This window comes from Magnolia sinica, chromosome 6 (assembly GCF_029962835.1).
Source record: "Magnolia sinica isolate HGM2019 chromosome 6, MsV1, whole genome shotgun sequence".
NCBI classification, from domain to species: domain Eukaryota; kingdom Viridiplantae; phylum Streptophyta; class Magnoliopsida; order Magnoliales; family Magnoliaceae; genus Magnolia; species Magnolia sinica.
Genome location: NC_080578.1, coordinates 73,910,501 through 73,938,035, shown reverse-complemented (window position 1 = coordinate 73,938,035; position 27,535 = coordinate 73,910,501). Strand labels below are relative to the sequence as shown.

General features: G+C 38.9%; 1 protein-coding gene across 7 annotated transcripts in view; it reads right to left on the bottom strand.

Annotated features, from left to right (window-relative positions):
- Window positions 1-20,654, bottom strand: part of LOC131248880 (uncharacterized) — a 36,386-nt gene extending 15,732 nt beyond the window's left edge. For 2 of the 7 annotated variants that reach the window (XR_009172518.1, XM_058249378.1), the window contains exons 1-5: window positions 19,921-20,298; window positions 19,598-19,788; window positions 19,191-19,236; window positions 6,596-6,678; window positions 6,243-6,359 (exon numbers count right to left, since the gene is read on the bottom strand). Coding sequence is in view for 5 of the 7 variants with exons in the window: in XM_058249378.1 (XP_058105361.1) it covers window positions 6,243-6,359; window positions 6,596-6,678; window positions 19,191-19,236; window positions 19,598-19,788; window positions 19,921-20,146 (663 nt within the window). In the remaining 2 variants the exon portion in view is untranslated. Of the gene's footprint in view, window positions 1-1,315; window positions 1,602-6,242; window positions 6,360-6,595; window positions 6,679-19,190; window positions 19,237-19,597; window positions 19,789-19,920 lie in introns of all 7 variants that reach the window. The other 5 variants (XR_009172519.1, XM_058249377.1, XM_058249380.1 and 2 more) reach the window with 5 other exon arrangements.
- Between the last annotated feature and the right edge of the window lie 6,881 nt (window positions 20,655-27,535).

The following is a 27,535-nucleotide window of genomic DNA, read 5'->3' as shown; positions in this document are numbered from 1 at the left end:
TGGAGACAGAACAGTAGGGAACAAAACGTTCAATAGGATGAAAAGTACAATCTTCTGGCTTTCTTTTATAGCAATAGGAAAATCTAAGGATGAGTCTAAATATTGATTAATATAAATACAAAAGCAATTAGGAACGCTATTAATACTTGTCACTAAAGAAGCATGCTTCGTGGTGACCTGAGGAAGAACTAGAGTGAAGACATTCTTCTTTCATACACCTTCAAGTCTGGTTTAGTCGATAGTGAAACAGAAAAAACCTTGTCTTTAACACTATTGTCTTTAAAGGAAATAAAAACAATCAGACTGGATTTAAGAATAGGAACACGAACAACAAAATTGTGTTCCTCGCTGACCTATAAAAAATATGAAGTGCCATCAAAATACTTAACATACATGGAGAAATAATGCTTTTTAGTGACCAGATTGAAACACTTATACCCCTTTCAAGTATTCTAAGAAAATACATTTCACGACCTGATTTGACAGTTGATTTCAATGATGATCAATATTATAGACATAATAAGCACACCAAACGAGCCATAATGGGATTTCAGAGATAGGAAAGGATGCTGAAAAATATTGAATGGGAGATTTACCAGAAAGAACCTTTGTAGGCAAACGATTAATCAAATAACATGTAGTTAAGGAAAGCATCCGTCAAAAAGATTTAGGAACAAACATATCAATAAGAAAGAGTACGAGTAACTTCTAGGAGATGCCCATTCTTTCTTTCAACAATTTCATTCTGTTAAAGGGTATATGCAGAAGTGGTTTAAGAATTAATACTATGCTCTTGAAAATAAGAAATTATAGTATGGGAAAGATATTCCTTTGCATTATCTGTACGAAGAGTACTAATATTCATACTAAATTAATTTTTTACCCAACTACGAAACACTTTGAAAATGGAGCCAACCTCGTCTCTAATTTTCATTAAATAAATCCACATCATACAACAAGCAATATCAGAACTAATAAAATGGAGGACAAGAAGAACAATGGTGAAATGGAAATATTACCCCTTTCCCTAATGGGTTTTAGGGTACCATCTGCTAATTTCACACAATCTAAATTAGGATTCGGGATAAATGAAGAAAAATAAATAGACGTACGTATCATATGATTAGTAGCCCATGAATCAATTACCCAAGGACTTGATGCAAAAATAGTGTGAAAGGTCATAAAAGTATTACCTACTTGAGTCAAGGACAAAGATGAAGAGACATTGTTCTAAGTGATATCCTTAATAATGCATCATACTCGCCTTTCAAAAACAAAAAAGAAAAAAGAAAGAAAGAAAGTTAAAGCATCATACACAGTTTTCGAGAGATGAACCACATCACCAACGGATGGAACAAGTGAATTTGCCAATGGATAGCATCCCCAACAGTATCTTTGAGACTTGTATGTAGTTGCAGAATTAGTGGCTCGATTTTAAGATTGACTACAAAGGACCCAACAATAATCAATATTATGTCCATATCCACCGCAGTGAGTGCATAGATGATCCATACCAAGACCACAACCAATACCACCATCACGACCACCTCTTACAGTACCTCTACCTTGACTAGCACCAGCATTATCAAAATTCCTAAATCCTGTAATTAGAGTAGATTTCTCAACCACAATTGCTTTAATTATTATATGATGCTTCTCATCTTGTAAAAGCAAAACATATAAACTGTTAAGTGAAGGTAAAGTAGGAGAACCAAGAATCTAAGCTCGAACGTGCTTAAATTCAGAATTAAGACTTGCCAACAATTCAAATGCCATTTTCTTCTCAACATTCCTTTTATATGCCTTTGCATTTGTAGAATGAATAAATTGAAGATCATCTAAGAAAGATAATTTCTGCCACAAACCACACATTTTAGTATGATAATAATCTATCCCTTGGTCTCAAATGACCACCTCCTGATAAATATTGTAAATTCGGGCCATATTTCTCTGACCAACATGCAATTCATAAGTAGTCAACCAAATTTCACGCGCAGTGGACAACAAAATAAGTCCTTCACTAACCTCTGCTTTCGTAGAATTCAAGAGTCAGAACAACTAACACAATTTTCAATTTCTACTCTTTATAAGCAATCATAGGAGGTTCTGATATATTATTATTTATATATCCCAACTTTTGTTTTCCTCCAACAAACATCTCAACAACTTTTAACCATTGGAGATAATTGTTGAACTTAAGTTTATGAGTTGTAATATGCAACCTAGGATTCTTATAATGAACAATCAACCTCTCCATCTTGGAGGTCATGGGATCAACTGTCTTAGATTGTGGATAGGGGTGTCAACGAGCTGAGTTACGGCCAAGCCAAGCTCTGACCAAACCCAGCCCAGGCCAAAATAGTCCAGCTCAAGCTTGGCTCGACATATTTATACAAAAACTGGCCTGAGCTCAGCCCAAGCTTTAGCCCTCTCAAAAGGAAAAATGAAGTGGAAGAAATGGCATTTCAACATATACATGTTGAAGAAGAAACGAAAGAATTTGGAATATACATCGTTGACAACGGTTGCAACGAAGGGTGTTTTTGGAACCAGGGACATTTGGTGGTTAGGATTAGCGTTGGGGTTAGGGTTTGCATGAGGTAGGATTTAGAGGGGTTCTTCACGGGGTTCGGATTTTGGGGGAAATGAGAGAAGGGTTCAGATTTCGGTTCAATTTTGGGAGAAATGAGAGGGGGTTCGGATTTTGGTTAGATTTTAAGAGAAATGAGAGAGAGAGAGAGAGAGAGAGAGAGAGAGAGAGAGAGAGAGAGAGAGAGAGATGGAAAATTAGATAGCAAAACACCAACGCGGGCTGGGTCAAGCTGACTTGCTTTTGGAAGGCTAAGTCCAAGCCCGGCTTGCTTGAGAAATGACCTTGACTTTTAGGCTTGAACCTAGCCCTCAGGCCAGATACTCTAGCCCAAGCCTGGCTCGAGGTGGGCCACACCCGGAAGCCCATCGAGCCAGCCTGACCCATTGATAGACTTAATTGTTGACGATGAAGCTATATTTAATTCTAAACAATTAAAAGGGTACTAAATATCAAGACTTCACACCAATTTTTATATATATAAATATATATATATATATATATATATATATATAACTTCTATAACCACCATAGCTTGTGATAGTCTAAAAAAAGACCCAAAAAATTAGAAAAAGGACTCAAATCCTCGTGACTCCAAATCAAACCACCAAAGAGGAGAACGGAATCTTACGGTTAAATTCACTAGATATCAACAAATTTTGATAATCTTAAAAAAGAAAAATAAATCTTCAATACCTACTTGTTGGCTGCAGAAGAATTGTTGTAAATCAGGTCGAAGAGAACAAGAAAAACCCAAAAAAAACAAAACCATCCAAATGAATATCCAGCAAACCTTAGCTATCACAAACCAGTTTCTGAAAAAAAAACTGGAAGAAAAAATGCCCCAAAACCTGATCGAAACTTAATGTCCAACAATCCTTCAAAGAAAATCAGAAATTGCCACAAGATCCCTCATTTATCACTTTTAATCATTGATTAGGCTACAATGATACTCAAATTGAGAGAAAAATCTGCGAAGAAGAAAGAGAGGAGAAAGAAGAAGAAAAAAGAGAGAAAAGAGAGAAAAGAGAGAGGGAGATTAAGAAGGGAGGATGTAAAGAAAACTATAGGAGCTTTTTTGCTCTAATACTATGTCAAAGAGAAAAAAGCTTTGGGTAGAAAACAAAAAAAAAAAAAAAAAAAAAAAAAAAACACTGACTAGGGCTAGATGTCCAGTCCCCTTCTTATTTATATCAAGTAATGTCCAAAATTACAAAAAATACTCTTGGAACCAAGGACAAAGAAGAAAAATGATAATAATAAGAGACGGCCCATGGTCCAGAGAGAGGGCCTGTGGTCCAGAAATATCTACAATTCGCAAGACAACCAGGCTAGCACGTAATAAGATTTCAACAGACTTCAACTTGCAGATTGCACAATCAGCCAAGAGTTGGTGCAACACATAGAGGGCATCCCACACAATCATGGCGCAATTCCACTTTCACAGATAGAGTGAGCTCACAAGTCAACATGTGCTCCGATTTCTAGTTTGATGGAAGCTGCATATCTCATCCAATAAGTGTGCAACGCATGACCATAACCGTCATTTGGGTGGGAAATAACTGCCTAATCATCCTTTTGGAGGAAAAATGAGTTAGAAGAATCCCCCAAAGGCTTATAAATACACCCTGGGTCCTCATTTGCAGATCTTCATGCCACTTTGATTGTCTCTCTGCTGACAAGATTTGCCTGTTTGAGAACGCTCCTGCCTTCTTCGTTCCATGAGCATCAAGACAAGGTGAGCATGGAGGGGTCAGGATTCGCTATCTTGAGAATCATTTCTTAGAGGTCCCCCTTTTAAGAGAGCTGGGTTCATGCAAGATGATTTCTTGTTTCACGCAATAATAGCAGTGGGCTTCATGCCAACTATCTGAGACCTTCATGCTGGCCTCGCGCCATGTGGTGCATGGCCTTACATCAAGGGCTAAGGGCCAGGTCATGCCATCCTATTTCCCCAGTGAAGTGGCTTCACGTCATCACTCCAGTGGCTTTGGTCATCCTTTGTTTTATTAGAAGAATGGTCATGCTCCATCTTTTCTGAGGTTCCCAAAATGCCTCAGGGCTGACAGGGCAAGGATGACAATCTGTCAGTTTAGTCCAATTGACATATGAGACCCATGATAATGTCAATACTTGAAGTCTTAACCATGACAGTGTTGCAAGAAACTGTCTGATGGGGTAAAGGCAGCCTGTTGCTAAACAGGACATGTACACCACAAGGCTACGTGAATATCTGAAGCCTATGCCTCCCTGGGTGCACGACATGAGGCCTATGCTAATATCTTGATGCCCAATTAGCAATATAAGACGCTTCAGGCTACCAAACACTAGAAGGCTCCATCTTGATCGATGATCCAGACACTGAGATGAAGGACAGATTAGGATTTCATGCATCATTTGCATATTGTTCTATATTATGTACAGGTTAGCTTCGTTGGTTTTTACCTTTTAATCAAGGGTTTTCCCCAAGGGATTGTAATTTAGGACTTGCAGTCTGAGGCGGCCTAAATTTTTTTCTTCCTAGATTAATAAAAGCCTTTCGAAAAGGCATTTTTGGGTGCAAACATTGTCTAATCTTGCTATTAATCAAACATAATTGAAACGAGACCATTTTTTAGAAACCTTATCATTCTTATGCAGTCTAGACTTAGCACAATTTGAACCAAAATACAAGATGACATAATGACAATTATAATGCATGGAACCATCATGTTTTGACATAAATTATTAGTTTGTAGAGTTAGGGAAACCGATGAAATATTTTTATGAGGTTTATAATGTTGAGGAGCTTCCTTAATTCAACATGGAATGTTGCTTTCTTGTTACAGTCAGCTTGCTTACCTTTCAAAAGATGTGCCTCTATCAATGAAAACTTCCGTTCCCTTCAACAGGAGACTAGTTTCCTAGAAAAAGGGAACTTAAGTCCTATCAAGATGCTACCTTCCTGTATTTAAAAGAAGTGGGGTTTCCTGTCTACTGGTTTCTAAATCAGGTACATGTTACCAGGTGAGTTTACCAGAAGCAGGTACCCAAAAATTAGTCACAAAGCTCAAACCCAATCCCAAAATGGAAAACCTCATGCACAATGTCTGTAAGATTCATTCTATTAAAGAACACAAGAAAAGAACATCATGTTTATTTTATTAAAACAGCATGTAATATGATGCCCTAGACATGAAAACTAAATCAATTGACAGAAACAACACCTAATAATTATCCAAAGAACAATACAAAAAGTAGTAAACAAAATGCACGTTTAGACAGGAAAGTTTTTCTTAGTGTAGAAGCTTTAACATGAATCTGGTTAACTTAAAAATTTCCTCTGGTGACCCTCAAAACCCATTAGTTCTGGCATTAACAGGCTAAAGAAATTGGTGTTCATTTGATTGAATGTTACAGATAATGGAATGAAACTTTCCCACATTTAACTCTTTTGATTTCATAGATTCCTTATGCACTGAGATAGTGAAACATGAAAAATTAGCTGCATAAATATTATTGAAGCTCCACCATAGAAACAAAAACAACAAAAGGCAACATGTGAACTTAGTTAGCATGGCCATAAATCCTAAAAAATTAGAGGCCACAAAGTATTTTCTTTCTATCTTTTTCTTGACTGCAGAAGAAACAGTTAAATATAAGTTCTACTGACCTGAGTCAAAAATCGTGGAAGCACTATCTTTAGAAGTTGTTCAAGAACTTGGGTCCCAGTTGATTCAATCACTTTCACCGGTATTACTTGAAACGCAGAAGGAATATCAATAACAACCTGAATATGATAACTTTGTCAAAAGTAAATCAAAGAACATTCCAACAGGGCTTTCAATGGGTTGGGCCTGGACCAAGCAAAATGAAAAAAATTTAATAGGGCCTGCCCGAACATTTCAAAATCCAGGCAGAAGCCAACCACTTGCCCTGCCTCTTTACAGCCCTGCAATCCAACCACCTAACAAATTTCATGCCATGCGTTGATATTTACACCGCGAGGAATTGAGGGGCAGTCACCTCAATAGCTGCATCTGAAGTGAGCTGCTGCACTGATGAGTTGCCCAGATCGGAACTGCAAGATAGTTTATTCACCATTGAAGCTGCATTTCCCATACCAAATCAATGTCAAAGGACTCCTGAAAAGGCATTACATAATTCAATTTAGAGCTAGGACTTAACTTTGATTGTTAATCATAATTGCAAGATATTTTATTCACCATTGAAGTTGCATTTTCCATTACAAAACAATGTCAAAGGACTCCTGAAAAGGCATTGCATAATTCAATTTATAGCTATGACTTCAATTTTGATTGATTGTTACCAACTTAGAAGGAAGATCCTTTCAAGGACTTCAATTTTGATGGATTGTTACCAACTTAGAAGGAAGCTCCTTTCAAGGTAACTTCTGCAGGAGTAAGGAAAAATGGCCAAAATGACTGATCCTAGCCAGGCAGGAATCAGAAGTTGAAAAGTACAAACAAATAATTATCTTCCTGCTGAAACGGAAGAACTTTGGTGATCGATTGTCATGGGCACAACTCCTGAACACAGGTTTTGAAGTTCTTTACTTTAAAGAGCATCTACTGATTGAATTGAAAAAGATAAAAGTTATACACACAAGAATATTAAAAAGGAGAATGGTGCAAAAAGGCATGCCCTTCTAGGAACTTCAGTTGGATACAGCATTTCAGTAAGAAAATCTAGGGCAACATTTTTTTTTTCTTTTTTTGAGAAATAAAATGTAGAGAAACATTGAGAAAAAGAACATTAAATTGAAGATGCAGTTGCAAGTTGCAACAGATTAAACAACTTCACCCTTTCTGTTGGTGCATTGCGTGAACTCTAAGATGAATCACTATAATTATCATTAACAAATTAGTAGGGACTAAAATACCCTATAATACATCAGAACCTATGTAGAAAAAGATTCAATATGTTCCATAACATAAATGACTTTAAAACCCTTCAATCCTGAGATATGTTAGTGTCTACAGTCTCCAGCATACACGTTTTGTAGCGCATTTGACTGTGAGAATATGCAGTTGTCCTGTGGTACATCATATCCTTGGAGATAATGGTGCACCTTTTTAGATTTCATTTGTATTTATTTTGATCTTGTCAGTTATAACAAATGGTCTATAAATAAGAGATATTTGAGGGCAAGAGACATAAACATAAGGAAATAATTCTCCTCTATTTTCTTCCCCTCTTCCACGATGTAGTCTTTTGAGTTTAACATGGTATCATAGCCATAATACCTCTCTTCTTTCCAATCTCTATTATTTTTCCTTACCTTTTTTTCCTTTCTTACAGTGCTGTCATGAAGTTTTAAAGGACTCTCTCTCACTGATAGATCTAATAGCCTCTCTAGATCTGTCCAAATAAAAGAGTCCCATTGGGTGTCGGCAACCACTGGAAGTGGTGCCATTTTGTCATCCAGCCACAGGAAGTGCTGCTGGAATGTCATCCAGCCATTGGCAATGCTGCTGGATCGTCATCGAGTCACTAGGGGGCCGTTTGGCATCTCTATTAATAAGAGCTTATTGCTTATTCTTAAAAAAATAAGCTCTTATTTGGGAAATAGACTGTTTGGTAAAGCTCTAATTTTAGAGCTTAGTTTTTTTTTAGAAACTAGTTAAAAAGCTCTTAAAAAATAAGTCATGGGGAGGTCACTTTTTGTTAAAGAGCTTATTTGACTTAAGCGGGTACACATTTTTTTAAATTAATTTTTGGACAAGTTTATCCTTTTAACTTTTGAAATAATTCCCATGTGGCTCCACATGATGAATGGTCCACATCAAGGTGGGCCACATAATGCATGGTCACATCACAGGTGGGTCCCACATGATGGATATCCCACATCAGGTGTGGCCCCACATGATAGACAACCCACATTAAAGGTGGGACCCACATGATGGAAGGTTGACATCAAAGGCGGGCCCACATGATGAACGGCTCATATTGAAGGTTGGGCTCCATATGATTGACGGTCCACAACAAAGGTGGGACCCAATGATGGATAATGAACATCAAAGGTGGATCCCACATGATGGATGGCCCACATCAAAATATGGCCCTGCATGATGGACTATCGATATCAAGTGGGCCCCATGTGATGGATGGTCCATAGCAAAGGTGGGCCCGCATGATGAACCACCCATATTGAAGGTGCTCCCCATATAATGAATGGTCCACATCAAGGTGTGCCCACATAATGCATGGTTCACATCAAAGGTGGGCCCCACATGATGGATGACCGACATCAAAGTGTGGCCTAGCATGATGGACCATTTGCGTTAAGTAGGCCCCACTTGATGGATGGTCCACATCAAAGGTGGGGGGACCTACGTAATGGATGATGGACATCAAAGGTGGGCCGACATGATGAACGACCCGTATTGAAGGTGGGGCCCCACAATGAATGGTCCACATCAAGGTGGCTCACTTAATGGATGGAGTGGGCCTCACATGATGGATGGCCCACATCAAAGTGTGGCCCCTCATGATGGACAATACACATCAAGTAGGCCCCACCTAATGGACGGTCCACATCCAAGCAAGGTGTTCCGTATCCGTTACGATACGCCCATAAAAGGGCGATCTGTATAGGTAACGGCCATGACTGTTATACAATACGGGGGTGAAATGGGGCAGTTGACTTTTTGGGACCGTATTAGCTGTTACGATGGCAGTAAAGGCCGTTACCCTCATAACGGTTGAAAAATGACAACTTTTTATTATTATATATAAATTCATTTTTCTCCTCATTTTTTGATGTAGGACAATTAACCACTTGCTCTAAAAGCTCGAATTGATAGAACATGGCGAATAAATCCCTTTATCTCATAGCCTGGGCCCCGCATCCCATGGATTAGGACCTCAGCCGAATCCTCCTCATGGGCCCCACATCAAATGGGTACTGCCTCACACGGGCCGCCCACCCTGAGTGTGCCCTTGCATCCCACATGTAATCCCACTCGAGCCTGGTGTGAAAATGCCCCTTCATTATTTTTCCTCTTTTCTCATTTCAAAAACTCTCCTAAATCATTTTACAACAGATTTTGACCACTCTTACTATACTTTTTAAGATTAAAATCGTAAATTGAAGTGATTTGATCGAATAGAAGCTCCGAGGGTCTTTTATTATTATTATTGTAGTAATTATGTTTTTTTTTTCTAGTTCTAATGCTTGATTGTGACGTGTAAACATTAGAGAAATATAATAATGTTCACAAATTCACTAAACAACCTGATACAACACTATTACCAAAGAGTGAACCATTACACTACCATAAACATGTTAAAAAAATGAATACATATTTAGAATATTTACATTATTATGGATTTTCTAATATTTTTCCATATTTTTTTAAGCAAAAGAAAATTTTCAACTGTTATGGGGATCGTAACAATCGTTACACCCCCGTATCGGCCGTTACAACCGATATCTGTATCGGTAATGGTGGTGACCATTACGGCCACCGTTACCGCTATGGAATACCTTGCATCCAAGGTCTCGAATGATGGATGACATATCCACAGTAGCCCAACATGATAGATGATCCACATAGTAGGTGCGCCCCACATGATAGATGGTGGACATCAAAAGTGGGCACCACATGATGGACAACTCACAATGAAGGTGGGGCCCACACGATGGACACATCAAATGTGGATTCCACATGATGGGTAGTGGATATTGAGGGGGCCCATATAAAGGATAATTAGCATTGATGGTGGGCCCTACATGATGGATGACCTACATGAAGGTGGGCCCCACATAATGGATGGTCTAATTCAAAGGTCAACCTCTAATGATGAACAGTCCACATCCAAGACCAGCCTCGCATGATGGATAGCCCACTTTGAAGATTTGGCTCACACAATGGAGGATCCACATCAAAGGTGGGCTCCATATGATGGCCGATCCACATCCAATGTCCAAAATAATGGATGACCCAAATGTCTTAAAACATGAAGGTTGTAGCCATACATTCTTTTGCCATTTGGGGCATAGTCAACTTATGATGAGATCCACCAAAACAACCATTTGGATTGCTCTTATAATGGAGTTGTTGTAATCTTTAAAAATGACATCAACTACCCCTAAAAGAGCTCTTATTTGAACGTTTTAACGATCGTGATTATTTCATATAAGAACCTTTTTTGGTTTTGAAAACCCGATTTTACCAAACAAACTTTTTTTAAAACAAGAGCTAGAATAAAAAGAACTTATTAGAGTAGCTCTTATTTGAAAAGCTCTTATTAGTTATTAGATTAGAGTAGAGATGCCAAACGAACACTAGAAGTGCCGTCGAAACTTCATTTAGCCACCGATAATGATGCCAGAATGTCCTTCAGCCACCTGAAGTGTTGCCCTCTAATACGACAGCCACCAGAAGAGTAATCAGCCCTTTGTTAGCCATTGGAAATGCCCGTGACTCGCATCCCAACCACCGGAAATGTTGTCGGATTGTCCTCCAACCACCGGAAATGTTGTTGCATAATACAACACCCTTGGTCAGTCCTTTGGCAGCCAGCAAAAATGTTTGTGACTCACATCCCAGCCACCACAGTTATCAGAAGTGCAGCCATCCTCTCCCACAATCTTCGCAATCATTGGCAAGCATGGCATGCAAAATATACATGCTCTAGCATGAGGGGTGAGTGTTAGAGTAGTCTTAGTGTACATGCATTGTAGTGTATTTGAGTGTGAAAAGTACACATATTTAGTTATCCTGTGCAGCACCATATCCTTGGAGAAATTTTGTATCTTTTAGATATCATCTGCATTTATTTTGAGCTTATCAGTTGTAACAAATGGTCTACAAATAATAGTAGAGGGAGAGAGATATGAAGAAATTATCTCCTCTTCTCTCTTTTCCTCTCCACATCTTCCACAATGTGGTCTCTTGCATTTAATAATAAATGTAGGGCTAGTATTTATGTATCAATAGCATCAGCAGATATACTGGCCACCACTATCATTATCGCGCATGACCAACATGATATTCAGGGGGATTTGTAAACATCCCCTGTATCGACCAAAACATCAAATGTGCATGAGATATATCAAAATATTATCGTTATCGCAGTATATCACACAGGGAGCCTAAAAATGCACTTCATCGCGCCACATGCATCGATGATACGTATCGAAAATCCTTTCAAATTCAGGAAAATTTAAAAAAATGTTAAAATCAAAGAAAGCCCTTTTTTCTTCAATTTTTTTGTAGGAAAGTATAGCCCTTTTTTCTTCAATTTTTTTTTGTAGGAAAGTATGTGTTGGTATGTTTTGACAACTCCCCTTGAGTTATTTTGTATCGAAACATGATTTTGGTGTAGAAATCACAGTCTAAGAGCGAAAACAGGCCAAAATCAACTCAGTAATAAAAGTTAGATTAAATGCATTTTTAAATCACTTCTTTTGCATAGATTGGGAAGAAAATATTTGCAAATCCATATCTATGCATGATTTTCATGCATTGACATTATTTAAATTTTAAAGTAATAATTTTAGAACTTGAATGTGGAAAATGGAGAAATTGAGGAAGTCCAAGATTCTTTTGTTTGTACCCTTTTAAAATTCAAATGGAGTGTGAAAAAATTATATGCTGATGAGTGTAGGCTGATATATAGACTATTTTTACTTTCAGAAAAATAATTTTCAATTAAAAGTATAAAATTAAAAATACATTTAGAAAAATATGATAATCAACCAAAATTGGTTGATCTATAGATACGTTGATGGCTAATGAGTATAGGACAATCTATAGATTGGTAACATTCTTTTATGTTTTTCTGAAAACAAATATATATCATCATCATCATCATCATCATCCAAGCCTCATTCCAACTAACTTAAATCATAGGTCATCAAGTCTTTTCTTACTACCTCTACCCATGTCCCTTTGGGCCTTCTCCTTGCTCTTTTAGAGTCTTCAACTTGAACCAACTCACTCCTAAATGGTGCAGTTCTTGGTTTTTGTCATATGGCAAAACCATCTACATCTACTTCTCCTCATCTTCCCATGAATGCATTCATTTTCTATCCTCCCTCATTTCGCCAGTCGTCCATCTCAACATCCTCATGCTCTTGGTGATGGACTTGTCAGGCACTTGCATTAGTGGATTCACTCAATTCTCTAGGATGAGAGACCCATCGTGCCTAGACTAGATTGACTTATAAATGTATTAGCGTTAACAAATCTAATCCTTAGATTTGAGGAAGTGTGAGGAGTTCATGGTCCTAGTGATATATGCTTTAGCTCACTCTACGAGGTTACATTGGTGGCCAGCATGAGGGTGGTGTTGGTTGCATGCATCAAGGTCCAGTTGAGGCTCACATGATTCCACATGGGATCCACTTGTTTACACGGGATGTGTTTATGGATCAATCTTGTGGTTTGAACCGGGTCGTTGGAAAGCACATCCATTGTTTTCTAATGATCAACAAAGGTTTGTCAATCGCTGAAACTTAGTTTTAACTGTTGACTTGTTTTGAATCAATCTTCAATGGTTAAGATATGTGAATTTATCCCTTGCACTTCTATGGGATTAGGCCAGGGATGGTAGGCATAAGAGTGGAAGGAAACTTAGGGAAAATGTTGCTAACAAGGAAATAGGCACTCCATTTGTCAAGTCCCAAGATCAAGTAGTAAAACATGTTCAGAAGGTTTTAAGTCAAGTTCATTTGGATAGATTCTTTGTCAAGCTGGGCATTCATGATATATATGCTCTAGCTCAAGGGGGAGTATTGATGCTTGTGTTATGACCACACGTGTGGGCCATCCTAACCACACGCGGTCCCCCCAATCACCCATGCAGTCCACATGTTTGTGTCTATGTTGGGCCTCGTTATGTGTTTGGGTTAGAGTTCTTAGGCCCATACCCATTAGCTTATTTATTTATTTTATCATTTAGCGAAGAGGGATATAAGCGTAATTTCATTGTAATAAGTGATTGCCTTATTTGATAATAAAAGCATGGTATGCCAAATCGGTTACGTATCGGCCGTATCGGCCGATACGTAACGGTAACGGTGCGAACCGTTACCCGTTTCGGGGCCGAAACGGCCGATTCAATTTTTTGTACTCGTATCGGCCGATACGGGACCGATACGGGCGTAACGGGCCGTTACGGGCCCGAAACGGTAACTTTTTTTTTTTTTTTTTTTAGCTCTGTTTTTGCTGTTTTTTTGAAACCTCTTGCTTCCAAACTGTTTCTAACTCCCTCTATTACTAATTTCGACCAACCTTAGCTAGGTATTTGATAGAAAAACACATTATATTATAGATTTTTTTGAATCAAAGCTCGGTGGGCCATTTTTCAAAAATTCGTCAAAAATAGGTATTTATACTTTTTTTAATATATTTTGCTGTTTTAATCATGTCATATGATGTGTTAATCATAGTAGAACATGTTAATGTGCATTTTACAGATTTGGGGTGCCATTTAATAATTTTTTAATTTTTTTTCTATTTACGCATGAATTTTGGCCTCTTTTTTTAAAATTCGAAAAATCAGTTTTTAATGGTTGTTTTGCTGTTTTAATCATGCCATTTGATGTATTAATCATAGTAGAACATGTTAATGTGCATTTTACAGATTTGGGGTGCCATTTTATATTTTTTTAATATTTTTTTCTATTTACGCATTTATTTTGGCCCTTTTTTTGAAAATTCGAAAAACCATTTTTAAATGATTCTTTTGCTGTTTTAATGATGTCATATGATGTGTTAATCATAGTAGAACATGTTAATGTGCATTTTACAGATTTGGGGTTCCATTTTATATATTTTTTATATTTTTTTCTATTTACGCATTTATTTTGGCCCTTTTTTTGAAAATTCGAAAAATCATTTTTTAATGATTCTTTTGCTGTTTTAATGATGCCATATGATGTGTTAATCATAGTAGAACATGTTAATATGCATTTTACAGATTTGGGGTGCCATTTTATATTTTTTTTCTATTTACGCATTTATTTCGGCCCTTTTTTTGAAAATTCGAAAAATCATTTTTTAATGATTCTTTTGCTGTTTTAATGATGCCATATGATGTGTTAATCATAGTAGAACATGTTAATGTGCATTTTACATATTTGGGGTGCCATTTTATATTTTTATTTTTATTTTTTTCTATTTACGCATTTATTTCGGCCCTTTTTTTGAAAATTCGAAAAATCATTTTTTAATGATTCTTTTGCTGTTTTAATGATGCCATATGATGTGTTAATCATAGTAGAACATGTTAATGTGCATTTTACATATTTGGGGTGCCATTTTATATTTTTTTCTATTTACGCATGAATTTTGGCCCTCAAAAATAATTGCAAACACCTAAATGTAAGATATTTTCATATTACATTCATTCTAATATATCTATCATTGATAGTAGATAGTTAGAAAATTAAATATATGAATTTTGTAGTCAAATTCAGGTTATCTGGTTCATAAATTCATCAGACAGTCCGATACAACTTCTCACTAAAGAGTGGACCGTTACACCACCATAAACATGTTCCAATTTATAAATGAATGCATATTTGGAATGCTTAGAATATTCCGGATTTAATCCATATTTTTTCATATTTTTTTGGCAAAAAAAAAATTTTGCGCCGTTACGCCCCCGTATCCGTATCGGTTTTGGAGGTCACCGTTACGCCAACCGATACCGATACGGGACACCTTGAATAAAAGAGATGTGGGGAATGTGGAGCTCTCTATGCTCTCTCCTCTCCTCTTCTCCTTCCTCTCCTCTTTCTTCCTTTCTTCTTCTCTTCTTCCATCTCGAACTACAAAAGGTAAAGTCGACACATTTGTAAGAGTTATGATTCCAAAATAGATTTGGCAACCCAACAACAGCCCTTTGAAACAACAATATAATGGCAAGCAACACTTTTCTAAGTCTAGAGGTTACATCTCAGCTAAGATCTTTTATATCAACCCCCATGAGGCTTATAGGACAATCATCTTTGGCCTCCTATGGCCTTTTTGGAAAAAAAATAAAAAAATAAAAAAATACAAGTATCATTGTTACTTTTTTTAAGTCTCTTTTTTTGCAACTCATGCAATATTTCCATCACCTTTCCTTCAACAACCACCCACTAAAGTTGGACAAAAACCAGGAGAGATGCCATTGAGACCTAGAGCTTTATCTTTCTGAGATCCATAATCACCTTTCTTACTTCCACATATAACTCTATTACCAAAAAAATCCACCCAATATGAAAGGATTTTATCGAAATGAAGGCCATCAAGGATTGGACCAATGTTTACTGTATCAATAAAGCGTTACATATCGCATCCTTGGGATGCGGATACGCATCATTATCTCATGGGCCATATCATTTGTATCGTGGAATTTATCGCATGTTTTGGGAAACATGGAGAAACATTGGGAAATTGGTCGAATTTGTCAATGAAACTTCAGGGATTGTTAAAAATGACATTAATACACACTTTTAAATCCCAAAGCCAAAAATTAGAGTGTATGTGATGATGATTTCATCAAATACTCCCTATATAATCTAAAATTGGGCCCAATTGACCGCTGATAGAAGTGAAATTTCAAAAAAAAAAATTTGTAATATTTTTTATAAGTATTTTTAATAAAAAATAAAAAATTTCCTAAAAAATCTCTAAAACTACACGAATCAGTAGATTAGGCCTCATACACGTTTAATTTCATGTTTGGACAGTAAGTTTGCAACCAATTTGGCAGAAATTGTAGAATTCTTGAAATTTCCCCAAATTTCCCAAAAAGCGGACCAACTACCCTCAAATCTCGAAATTGAAGATCCAAATCCTTGATTTTTCATGGGAAACATGAAGAATCAAGCATTTCTAACCTTTTGACACTGATGTGATATGATTTAAACACAAAAATGGATCAAAATGTGAAAATACTCACCAACTCGAAGCTGGCCCCAAATCCGCTTTGATCTTGATTCAGGCTCGAAAACTTTGTTTTCTTCCTAAAAGATTCAAGAGGATGGACTAGAATCCACCCTAGAGGTGTTTAGAAGAGGGAAGAAAGAAGGAAAAAGATGACACAACCGTAGTTCCCTAATAGTATCGACAATATCTATTGATATCGACAAATATCGCCGATACAGAGAAAAAACAAAAGAAAGCGTAGCGATATCGCGCAATATATCGTGATATCTACGAGATCGGCGAGACATGGGATTTTTTATACCCCACAGGGGTTTTGTATCACTAAGTTGTGATACCAATAATATCAGCTGATATTATCAATACTGCAAACACTAGTTTGGACTACACCTCCTCCCCCTAGAGGTTCTCAAAGAAGTCTACAAAAGTTTTCTTAATCAAATCCTGAACTACAATAATAGAGTCCTCAGCTTTCAAAACAGGTAGGGTTGTATTTCACCCCCACCATTTTATTTCATTAAGGTACTCATATTAAGCTACATTCTAACATCTAATACTAGAATGAATGAAATACTCAAGAATATCAACTAGTACATACTAGAGATCATTAGTTGTTAACGATAGGAAGTTAGTTTCTCAAAATATTATCAAATGTTAGAAATTACTTGTTGTTACTAGAATATTAGTCTTTAGAGGGCGTAATGCCAAGAAATTGGAAGCACAAGGACAAAGCAGGTAAACATAGCACAATGAGCCACTATAAGGAACAAACGCTGGAAGACAAAGAAAAAAAATACAATTAGGAAAAGTGATTTTGTTGTTATAAAATGTAATTAGATAATATAGGAAGGAAGTAGCCCTACGAACTTCTAAAATGGTTCAAAGAAATTGTTTTATTGTTGGCTACTTGATGATAATTGGGAGCCATTACTCAGTCAACGCCAACAACATTTCAAGTTCACTCTGCAAGTTTTGAACAGTAGGAGACACAATAGATGCATTTAGAATCATTCGAAAGCCAATTAACTATTCATTATCAATGAATCACTAACCACCTCATCAAACCATACCAAGAATCATTAACATCATGGTTCTAAATCTCGATAGTGGGGGGTGTATCGGCTCAGCCGAAAACTGATACAATACGGGCACATTGTTTTCGTATCAACTTGTACCAATTAACATATTTTTTAAGCCAAAGAACTAAGGAAAGATATAGAAAAAGGGAAAATGAGAATTCAAGAATCTGTCAATGTTATGTATTTTCAGCACTTACGTGATGATATATCTAGCCATTCTTTGATAAGAATGTTGTTTGTGGGCTTGACCTAGTGAAAGTCAACTAAATGGGCCCTAATTGAACACAGATCAAGGGCAATTTGGTGTGCTAGGCTCCATTACATTGAAATACAACAAGAAGAAGATGAAAAATGAAATAAAGTGATGGTTTACCCTTTTTTCAAAAATTTCCCATAATGGTCCGTTTTACTTCAATTCGTTGAATCCCGGTCCAATCTTGTGCTTTGATGCCCAAAATAGGCCTAGAACTAGTCCAAAATGGGTTTTAAGCTTCTTCCATGGTTTTGAAATGAAAAAAGAAGAGGAAAAATGATAAAGAATTTCAATTTGGGCCTCTATGGGTTAATCGGCCTGTGTCGCGGCAAGACAGGCCATTTTTAAGATAAGCCAATTTGGACCCATATCACATATCAGCCAATACAATACTGATAACCAAATCTATAATTAACAGGTAGGAATCACGATAATACATGAGATGGACTGCAATTCAGGGTTAAACTTTGACAGAAGGACCTGAAACAATTCATTTGTATCAACCACCTGAAATGGCAAAACCACAACCTTCCAAGCACATGCTTTCTATGAGAGAAAGGGGAGGAATTGGTGCTTGACTTATTCATCCATTGCAATGTGGAGATTTTGGGACACCTTTTTTTTTAAAATTTTGTTTAGCATGGCCTGGGTTTTCTAAAGTGTGCTGGGTGTGACCATGATGGGCGCTGGGTAGCGATACGATTAAAACCAGTGGTAGAATCCTCTGGAAACTGCTTCCTATGGCGTGAAGTTTGCAAATAAGAAATTGCCGGATATTCAAGGGCGACAAAGCTCCCTTCTTGAACATAGTCAAAAGAATCAAAAGTATCCTTGTTTGTTTGTCAGGCTCTTACATCACCGGAATTTTGGGTTGACTAGTTCAGATATTATCTATGAATTTGGTCCTCAGTGATAAACAGTGAACTTCTAAAATGAAATTTGCTCCTACATGTTGGTGCCCCTGCCCGGTGGGATTGCTTTTCTATTTTCAGATCCCCCATGTGATGCGACCAACCAAAGCCTTGGTGTTGGATCTAAAAGAAAGCCCTCATCTTTTCACGTTTAAACCATCTGGTCTAGGTATTGTTGGAGAGGATTCTGTCAATGCTCCATTTCTATCAGAACTATGGTTCCTTTGTTTTGGTGTACCTTTTTGTTTTCTTTAAATGAAATTATTACCTTCCCAAAATTGGAAAAATGTCTCAGTTCCTACCATGAAGAATCATGTTGCCCACAAACACATGATAAAAAAGAATTGCTTTCGACATTTTATCAGAGCACAAATACCAAACAATCCAAATGCTCTGAGATGATGATTCATAAAATTTGCAGATGCAAGACAAACTATGGAGGACAACCTAAAAGGAAAGAGCATCTCGTACCAGAGAACTTATCGTTCTGAGCAACAACAATCGGTGAACCCTCCAACTAGCATCGGCAATCAGCAAGTCCATTTCACATACAAGATGACGGACAAGAATAAGAACGGGAAGAAATTGGGGAGAAATCGCAATTCCCAAACATGCATACTGCATCTCACTAACTTCCACATGAATGGAATAGAAGTAAAAAAGACACAAAAAGCCAAGCATGCGTTTGAATGGACCACAAATTTCGAGAGGATTGGATTTTCCGTTCTACTACGAGTTTGGGTCATCATGGAAAACCAAAACAGCAGCAGTCAGGATCTGCTTGTTCTGCCTTAATCAAAACTGGACGTATTTCGGATCAAACACCTCCAATATTGGTAGAGAGAGAGAGAGAGAGAGAGAGAGAGAGAGAGAGAGACCTTGCAAGACAAGAGGCGAATGCAGCAGCCATTGGACTCTTCTTCCACTCTAACCACAAGGACTGGGGAAAGTTCCAAAGAGAAGAAATTCAACCTGTGCAAATAGCATCGGAACGTGTTCTCACTCACACGTTCGATGCGCTCTCCGTCCAACACCGAGTACTGGCTAGCAGGCAAGCTCATATATTCAGCTTGCAACAGATATTTAAAAAAGAAAAAGAAAAAAGAAGAAGAAAACGAGTATCAAAATATCAAACTCGGAAACATGTAAATGAAGGAAATGAAAAAGACGGACAGAGAGAGAGAGCTGGATGTTATGGTACCAAGAGGGCGCTGGAGTTGCTGGACAGAGATCATTTCCGAACGCTTGGCAACGAAGCGAGCTTTCAAGTCAGCGGAGATGCGAAAGGAGGGTCTTTTCTGGCATGTAGTGCTTCTGTTTGAATAAATGCTCGAGAGAACGTTCTCGGCGTAAGAAACGTTGTTGCTGCAACTTCTTTGAACCCGTCTTGTGGAAGGAGCTCGCACCGAATAGGAGCTGAGTGCCATCTTTGTTATTGTTGCGTTTGCATGAGACGGATGAAACGAGGAAAAAGACGAGCTCAAAGAGATGATGTACCGGAATCATCTACAACTCCTGTTTTTACGCAGCTCCAGCTCTGTAGGACCCACACTGTTTGAATATGTAAAATCCACTCCATCCATCAGGTTCTATCCTCAACTCTAGAATTTTAATTAAACAAATCGCCAGGCCCACAGCTCAGGTGGGCCACACCCGATGGAACAATGGGGATAGGATGCCAACCATAAGCCTGCTTGTGGGGCCGCCATGATGTGTTTCTTTCATCTAACCCGTTAATAAAATGTAAATCATCAGGACGAAGTGAAGAAACAAAAATCAGCTTGATCAACAACTCGGGTAGGCCATACTTCGTTAACTTACAGGTTTTAGAAGATTCTTTTACATTGTTACCATTGGCAAAGCCTATCAGAGCTTTCTATTGGGCTTATATTTTTAATTTACGGTTCAAATAAGGGTTAAGACCTGATGGACGGGGTGGATTTACATATACAACTTGGTGGGATCCACAGTATTTGGTGTTTTGCGCGTAAAACAAGTGTTGTAGACGATTCCTATCCTCCATCGAGTAGTGGCAGCTGCTGGTACGAATGAAATCTGTACTGGATTCATGTGGTGGTCGTTCGTGGATAGGGTCGCGGGACCACTCACTGGTAGTAGGGTGGGCATCCGGGATTGGGTCCAACTAAACTCAGTCCGAAATTACCCGAACTCAGATTCCATCCGGATCGAGTCCGGGTCATCTGACTCGATCCGATCCTGTGCACATGTGGCCTGATCCGAACCGAGTTCAAACAGATCGGCTTGGGTACAGTTCGGACCGAATTGGATATGGATCTCTGTTGGGATGACCAATCTCTTCATTTCTTCCCCAACACAGACGGCAAGGAATCCTTTCAGGATGGCTCCATCACCAGTGTTGCTGGAGAGAGATAAAACAGAGTTGTCTAAGAAGGACATAGTCCTTTTAAAGAACTTCATACTCTTGTTATTGCTGGTTGGGGTTGGTTTTGGAGCATTTGCCAGCTTCTTCCATTTCTTGAAGTCGGTTGAAGACTAACAATCTCACCGGTCTTGTTCGGCTTCTTTTGATCCATGGTTTTCTTGAATGGAGATTACTCTCTCTCTCTCTATTAATTTTGCTGGTTGAAATGCTTCGATAAACAAAACTCAGAAAAGATATTTGTTGGTATTCTTTGAAAATTTTAGAGGGGTGATTGATTTGGATTGTTGAAATGCTTCAAGAAGAGAAACCCACCAAGGATTCTCTATTTTGGTTTATGCAGAAATCTCATATAGTTGGGTGCACCGCTCGAATGAGTAGAAAAGAGGGATTAGGGATTTAAGACTATCATTTATACAGAGAGTGGTAAAAGAGTTTTTTAAAAGAAGAAGAAGAAGAAGAAGAAGTTAAAATAGGTCATATAAGACTCGACTAGATTGGATCCAATCGGATCGGTCTAGATTGGCCACTGCTCCGAACTCGACTCGATTGACATTCGGATCTAAGGGGGCTTACTCGAACTGACCCAATCCGGTTTAGATCAGGTCAGATCTGTGAGATCGGGTCAGATTCTGCCGAGCTCTACTAGGTAGGCTTATGTTAAAAAGACTGTGGCTCAGACCGACTCTTTCGGTTCCGAGTCAATTGAACCGTACGGGTCAAACTGAGTCTCTCAATTTAGTTTTTTTTTTTTTCCTGATTTCCATTAACCGGTTCTATATCCACTCCTAGCATCCTTTATGCCAGCTCCTTTAGAAACTGAGATAGAAATATCAGGAAGGTTCAAAACTCAGGTGGGCCACACCACGAGAACCCGTGAGATTGAACGCCTACCATTTAGACTTTGGGGCATAGAAATTTTGGATCCGACTGACATTTGTGTTACAGTTTTTGGTGGGAATGTCCTCATGAAGGGGCTGGACGGATGTAAACGTCAAGACGGGCCTTAGGAAGTTTCAATGGCAAGCAAATCATGTCATTCGCACTTTCCAGTAATGGGACTCGGTTTCGATGGTGACCTCCAGTACGTAGGCGGATTAGCTACTGACAGCGTCACTGACAAATTCGCTACTGAATTCCCCGTAATGTATGTATTGTACCCGCACCAATCATCTATTCGGAGAAGATCATTTTATGGTACGAGACAGACTGTTTATCCACTGGGAGACAACATTTTAGGGCCTGTTTCGCCATTTGCGCTAGGGTGGATTACATGTGATAGAATTATGCCGACAGCAACATTTATGATAGACATCGGATTGTCTTCGGATAAAAGTATACACCTCTATCCTAGGATTAGTCTTCGTTATGTTTGGATTCTTTTCATCCCGGATATCACGGAGTGGGGTTATTTGGATTGCCCATGAGATACGACGTATGGTAAAACTAAAAATACCTTGATGAACGGTCCACAGTCAATACTCAAATATATCATTGGGGATTGTTGGATGGGCCTGGTTTTTGGACACAGTCACATCCAAGGTGGGGCCTACCTAATGTCCACCTTGGATACATGCCCCACCATATATGTGATTGGGCTAAAGGACAGCCCGGTCCGCTCATCAGGTGGACTGCAAAAGTACACTCAAAGTGGACCCTTGGTCATTACCGGTCGATTTAGAAAGGTGGCTGATGAGTAGGACACTGCAAGATTGCCTAGTCTATGGGCCCCACCATGATGTATGCGTTTTATTCACACTGTCCATCTATTTTGCAGCACATTTTAGGACCTGAGCAAAAAATGAGGCAGATAAAAAATCTCAAGTGGACCACACCACTGGAAACTGTGGTGATTGAACACACACCGTTAAAAACTTCTTGGGGTCACAATTATTTTTTTTGGATAAAGTTGATATCTGTGTTTTCCCTTCATCCATGTCTTTGTGACCTGATCAACAGATTGGATGACAACTAAACATAAAAGCAAGCTCTAGAAAGTTTTTAACAGTGGGGGTTCAATGAAGACTATTTTCTTATGGTGTGGTCCACCTGATATTTATATCTACCTCATTTCTGGGATCATGTCCTAAAATAATGATCCAAAATGGATGGATGACATGGATAAAACACATACATCATTGTGAGGCCCAAAACAGCAGCGCTGTGGCTAATCAACGTGTCAAAAAGGCCCTTTGAGAAGGGAAAAAACAAAATCTTATGACAATCCTCTATTATGGGCCCCAGTCGATTTTCAATGGCCAACAGATATTCAAAACTGTTTCCTGTAACGTGGTCTACTTGAGATTTTGATACATATAAATTGTGGTCTCATACCATGAAATGATGTATAAAAAGGTGATGGACGTCATAGATGAAAGACCTACATCATGGTGGGGTCTACAGAGCACCGACCACCAGCCATGGCTACATTGGGTGGATCACACCCTGGAAATAGAGGTTAACATTTGTCTAACATTAGTTGATATATTATCGCAAAAGGCATTGATGCTACCACCGATACTTTTGCTAGACTCAAGGAATCCGTTACATGCTCAAATCATATCAACTCCTGAATATTTCACAGAAAATTCTTGAACTTCTTTCACGTTGCGTCACTCTCTCCTACCAGATTACCACAATATTTATGTCATGGTGATAAATTAGATTGATGAAGCCACCTCACGGATCTTGAATCGGGAAAATGAAATGCTGTCTGCAAAAGTAATACGAAATGAATGTCGAATATTATCTCATTTTCTTGCATCTTGGAAAGAAGTCTGTAAAAAAAATGATATAGATCTACTAGTTCATTCGCTAAAACTTACACATGCTGAGAGAATCAAGTCCTTGATTTGGATGCAGGCCTCCATGGTTGTTTGTTGCATGACCTTACTGTAGAATGATGTAGAATCAAGGCAAACAATCTCAAACTGTTTATTAAATCAATTAGGCACAAACTACGAATACGTAGATATTTGGTGGAAATCATGTCATACCTCGAGAACAAGAATATATGGCTTAAGATTAAAAGCATCGTACATCGACCCAGTAAACTACTTCATATTCTTCTACCAGAGCATGAGTACTACCTATTCATTCTAGGTGATGTCAGTATGTGATGATTTGTAATGTAAGAAGGAAAAGAATAATCATACCAATTTAACACACGATCCTCCGTTGATCCGGTAGTCATCCTCCATGCAATTGATCAACTCCTATATCTACACATGCGTGCACATATTATATAGACTTATACATAAATCGATAGGATATCGAAAATTCATACCCGGCCCTTGGAAAATTGTCTTCAAATAGCTGGTCGGAATGCTGTGAACTGGATTTTCACTCCCCAATATGGGGTGATGGTTAAAAGAATGGATTGCATGCAGTAGATGAAAACCTATGTTACTGGAATAGATCAGCTACTATTTAGTACATATATATTTATAAATGGTTAAAACATGTTAATATCTTTGAGTTATACATGCCATTGAAAAAGGGTATTGGAATCAACTATCTGATATCTATAAAAAAACTGTGTTAGAACTAGTGGTGGAACATTGATACTACAGCTTAAGGATTATATATAATATGAAGAATGTAACTAGGATGTCAAGTACTAATGCAACCACTCTTTCCCCATCACACATGGGGGTATTGACTGTTTGGATACTCCTGCACACCATAGATCTCGGAATATCTTGGATGGAATTAGTAGCATAGGTAGGTTTTTCAACCTCATCACAACTTCGGGTCATTGTCTCACTACTCGTACTTGCTTGGTTAGAATTCCACCATGCAGTCGCATCTTAGATTGATTTAAAGGATCGATGTTTGACACCACTGTATCCGTCTACATGCAACTGTGCCTCATCTCAAGACATATATATATGCCAGGTCGACGACCATTGAGTACGACGTAATACTTGAACCCATCTGCATTCACATAAACAGAACCAAGATACGCAAAAATGCATGTTATACAAATCATATATATAAAAGCATATAAAGGTAATCGCACTTTAAATGGCATTGTAGTAGGAGCCAAAACATACTGTTATGCATGTGGTATAGTATATTAATATCCAAAGTCATAAAATCTGAGTTGTCACCAAAATCAACACAAATGAGTGTATAGTTATTACATATCCTTCAATGTAGTCATCCAAAATATAGCGTAATTAAGGTTGATATATCCATCAAGTAGAACCCCCACCAACATTACCATTCATATCAGACTGTTTTTTTCAACCAATCGACCCTCCACTCCGGTCGAAGACTTACGAAAAAGGATGTTAGCTGCTTATCCCTGCTCAAAAGCTGACCAACCTCGATGAACTCATAGTTGGTCAGTCCCTGAACCTCTTCGAGGATGTCCACGACTTTACTTGTGCGGTTGACCTCTTTACCATGTCCAAAATTGTGCATTGCATCTGCCACACCATCTAGAGATATGCCAAGGACGTCATAAGGACAAGTAGATTGCATTCGTTTCGTTGTCGTACTCTCACCACGACTACTTGTAAAACCCTTAACCTTAGTGTTCGTTTTGTTCCATTAGGTCCCGTGGTTCTATCGGTCAAATTCCGGCGACCCGCGACCTGTAAATTTGGTTTGCGATCATCTTTAAGTCCCATCATATAAACCCGACCCAGATCGACCCGAGACCTATACCGTTGCGACCGCATCGACGCCGCAATTCCAACGTCGCGTCTCGTGCGTGAATCTAATGTGTACATCAAATAATATAGGTCGCGCCCTATTTGGACCATTGATTGTGTTTTAGAGGGACTCACCTATCACAATGGCACTTTTCTCAAGGTTAGGGTGACGTCAACCTAAGCCATCCATAATTACTAATGACCCTTGCCCATAATTACTCTCTTTTCCCCAAAACACTTATTACCTAGCTAATAGAGAAAGAGAGAGCTATCATCATTACTCTCTCCTTCATCTCTCTCTTCCCTTTTTCCTTCTCCATTCCACCATTGTAGCAAGACCTGGGACGTCCAAACTCTCCAAGATTCCCAGCCCTCTTCCACCTTAGATCTTCACTGATCCGACCCTTGGATCGTTATCTCCACCATTGAAGGAGTGCTTTAGGAGCATTAGAAGGCTAGAGAAGAAGAATAGGTGGGTGCCTCTCTCTCTTCCTCTCTTCCTTTCTATCTCTACTCTTCCCCTTTTTCCCTTATGAATGTGGTCCACCTGATGATGCATGTATTATATCTAGAGCGTCCATCTAGTGGGACGCCCACCGTCCAGCGAACAGCCCCATTGCTGCCCATTTGTGGGCCTATGTGGCCAGTTGGTCACACAGGTTCGGATGGGGAGGAAAACACAAATATTAGCCTGATTTTCAAACGCAGTGGGCCACTGCGTGGACCCCACTTTGATATATACGTTTCATCCACACAGCCCAGCAAGTGGACTGTGTTGCTGACCGTGTGGGCCTGCATGACCGGTTGGTCATGTAGGGCCGTTTGGATATAGGGAAATCGCAAACATCAGTTTGATTTTCTTGCTGGAGTGGGGTGGCCCACCCTCGTGGACCCCACCTTGATGTAAATACTCTGTACCCTCACCGTCCATTTGGAGAGATCATCTTAGGACGTAAGCCCAAGATGGGCCAGCTCCAGCAGCAGGTTGCTGTCCTGCTCCAGGCCACCATGATATATATGTTTTATCTACTCCAGCCGTCCATTTTCAGGGCCCGCCTGGGCGTGTCCCACCATTCTGGTGGGCCGTCTATGGGTGGGGCCCACCATGTATATGTATTTTATCAATGCTGCTCGTCCAACAGGGGTACCTTGTTGTCCGTCTTAGGCAGGCCCTGTTTGAAAGTAAGACACAAATATCAGCTATATTCAAAACTGGTGGGTCCCACTGGCGTGGACCCCACCTTGCTGTATAGGTATGGGGACGTAGCCATACCGTCCATCTGCGGCAGAAATCTGTCCAGCGGCATGCTCTGTTATTGAAGGCAAAACACAGATATCAGCCTTGATCTAAAGCTGGTGGGCCACGCTGACATGGACCCACCTTGATATGTCTGTTCCACCATTACCGTCCATCTGCAACGGTGCATATCCATTGTTGTTGTGGGCCGCACCATAGTAGCAGCAGACTGTCTGTGCTGCTGCTGTGAATGAAAGGAAAACACATGCATCCTCTTAAACCGGACGCTGGTGGGCCATATGCGTGGACCCCACCTTGTTACCCCTTGATGTATGTGCATTTTATTTACACCGTCCATCATCTGGCTATCCAACCATGGGCCAGATGGGCCGTTAACAGTTGGACCTGCTGTTGTCCAGCGGCAGGCGTTGAAGAAGGAAAACATAAATAGCAGTTTGATTCAAACTGGTGGGTCACACTGACGTGGACCCGACCTGCTATATGTACCTTGCCCACA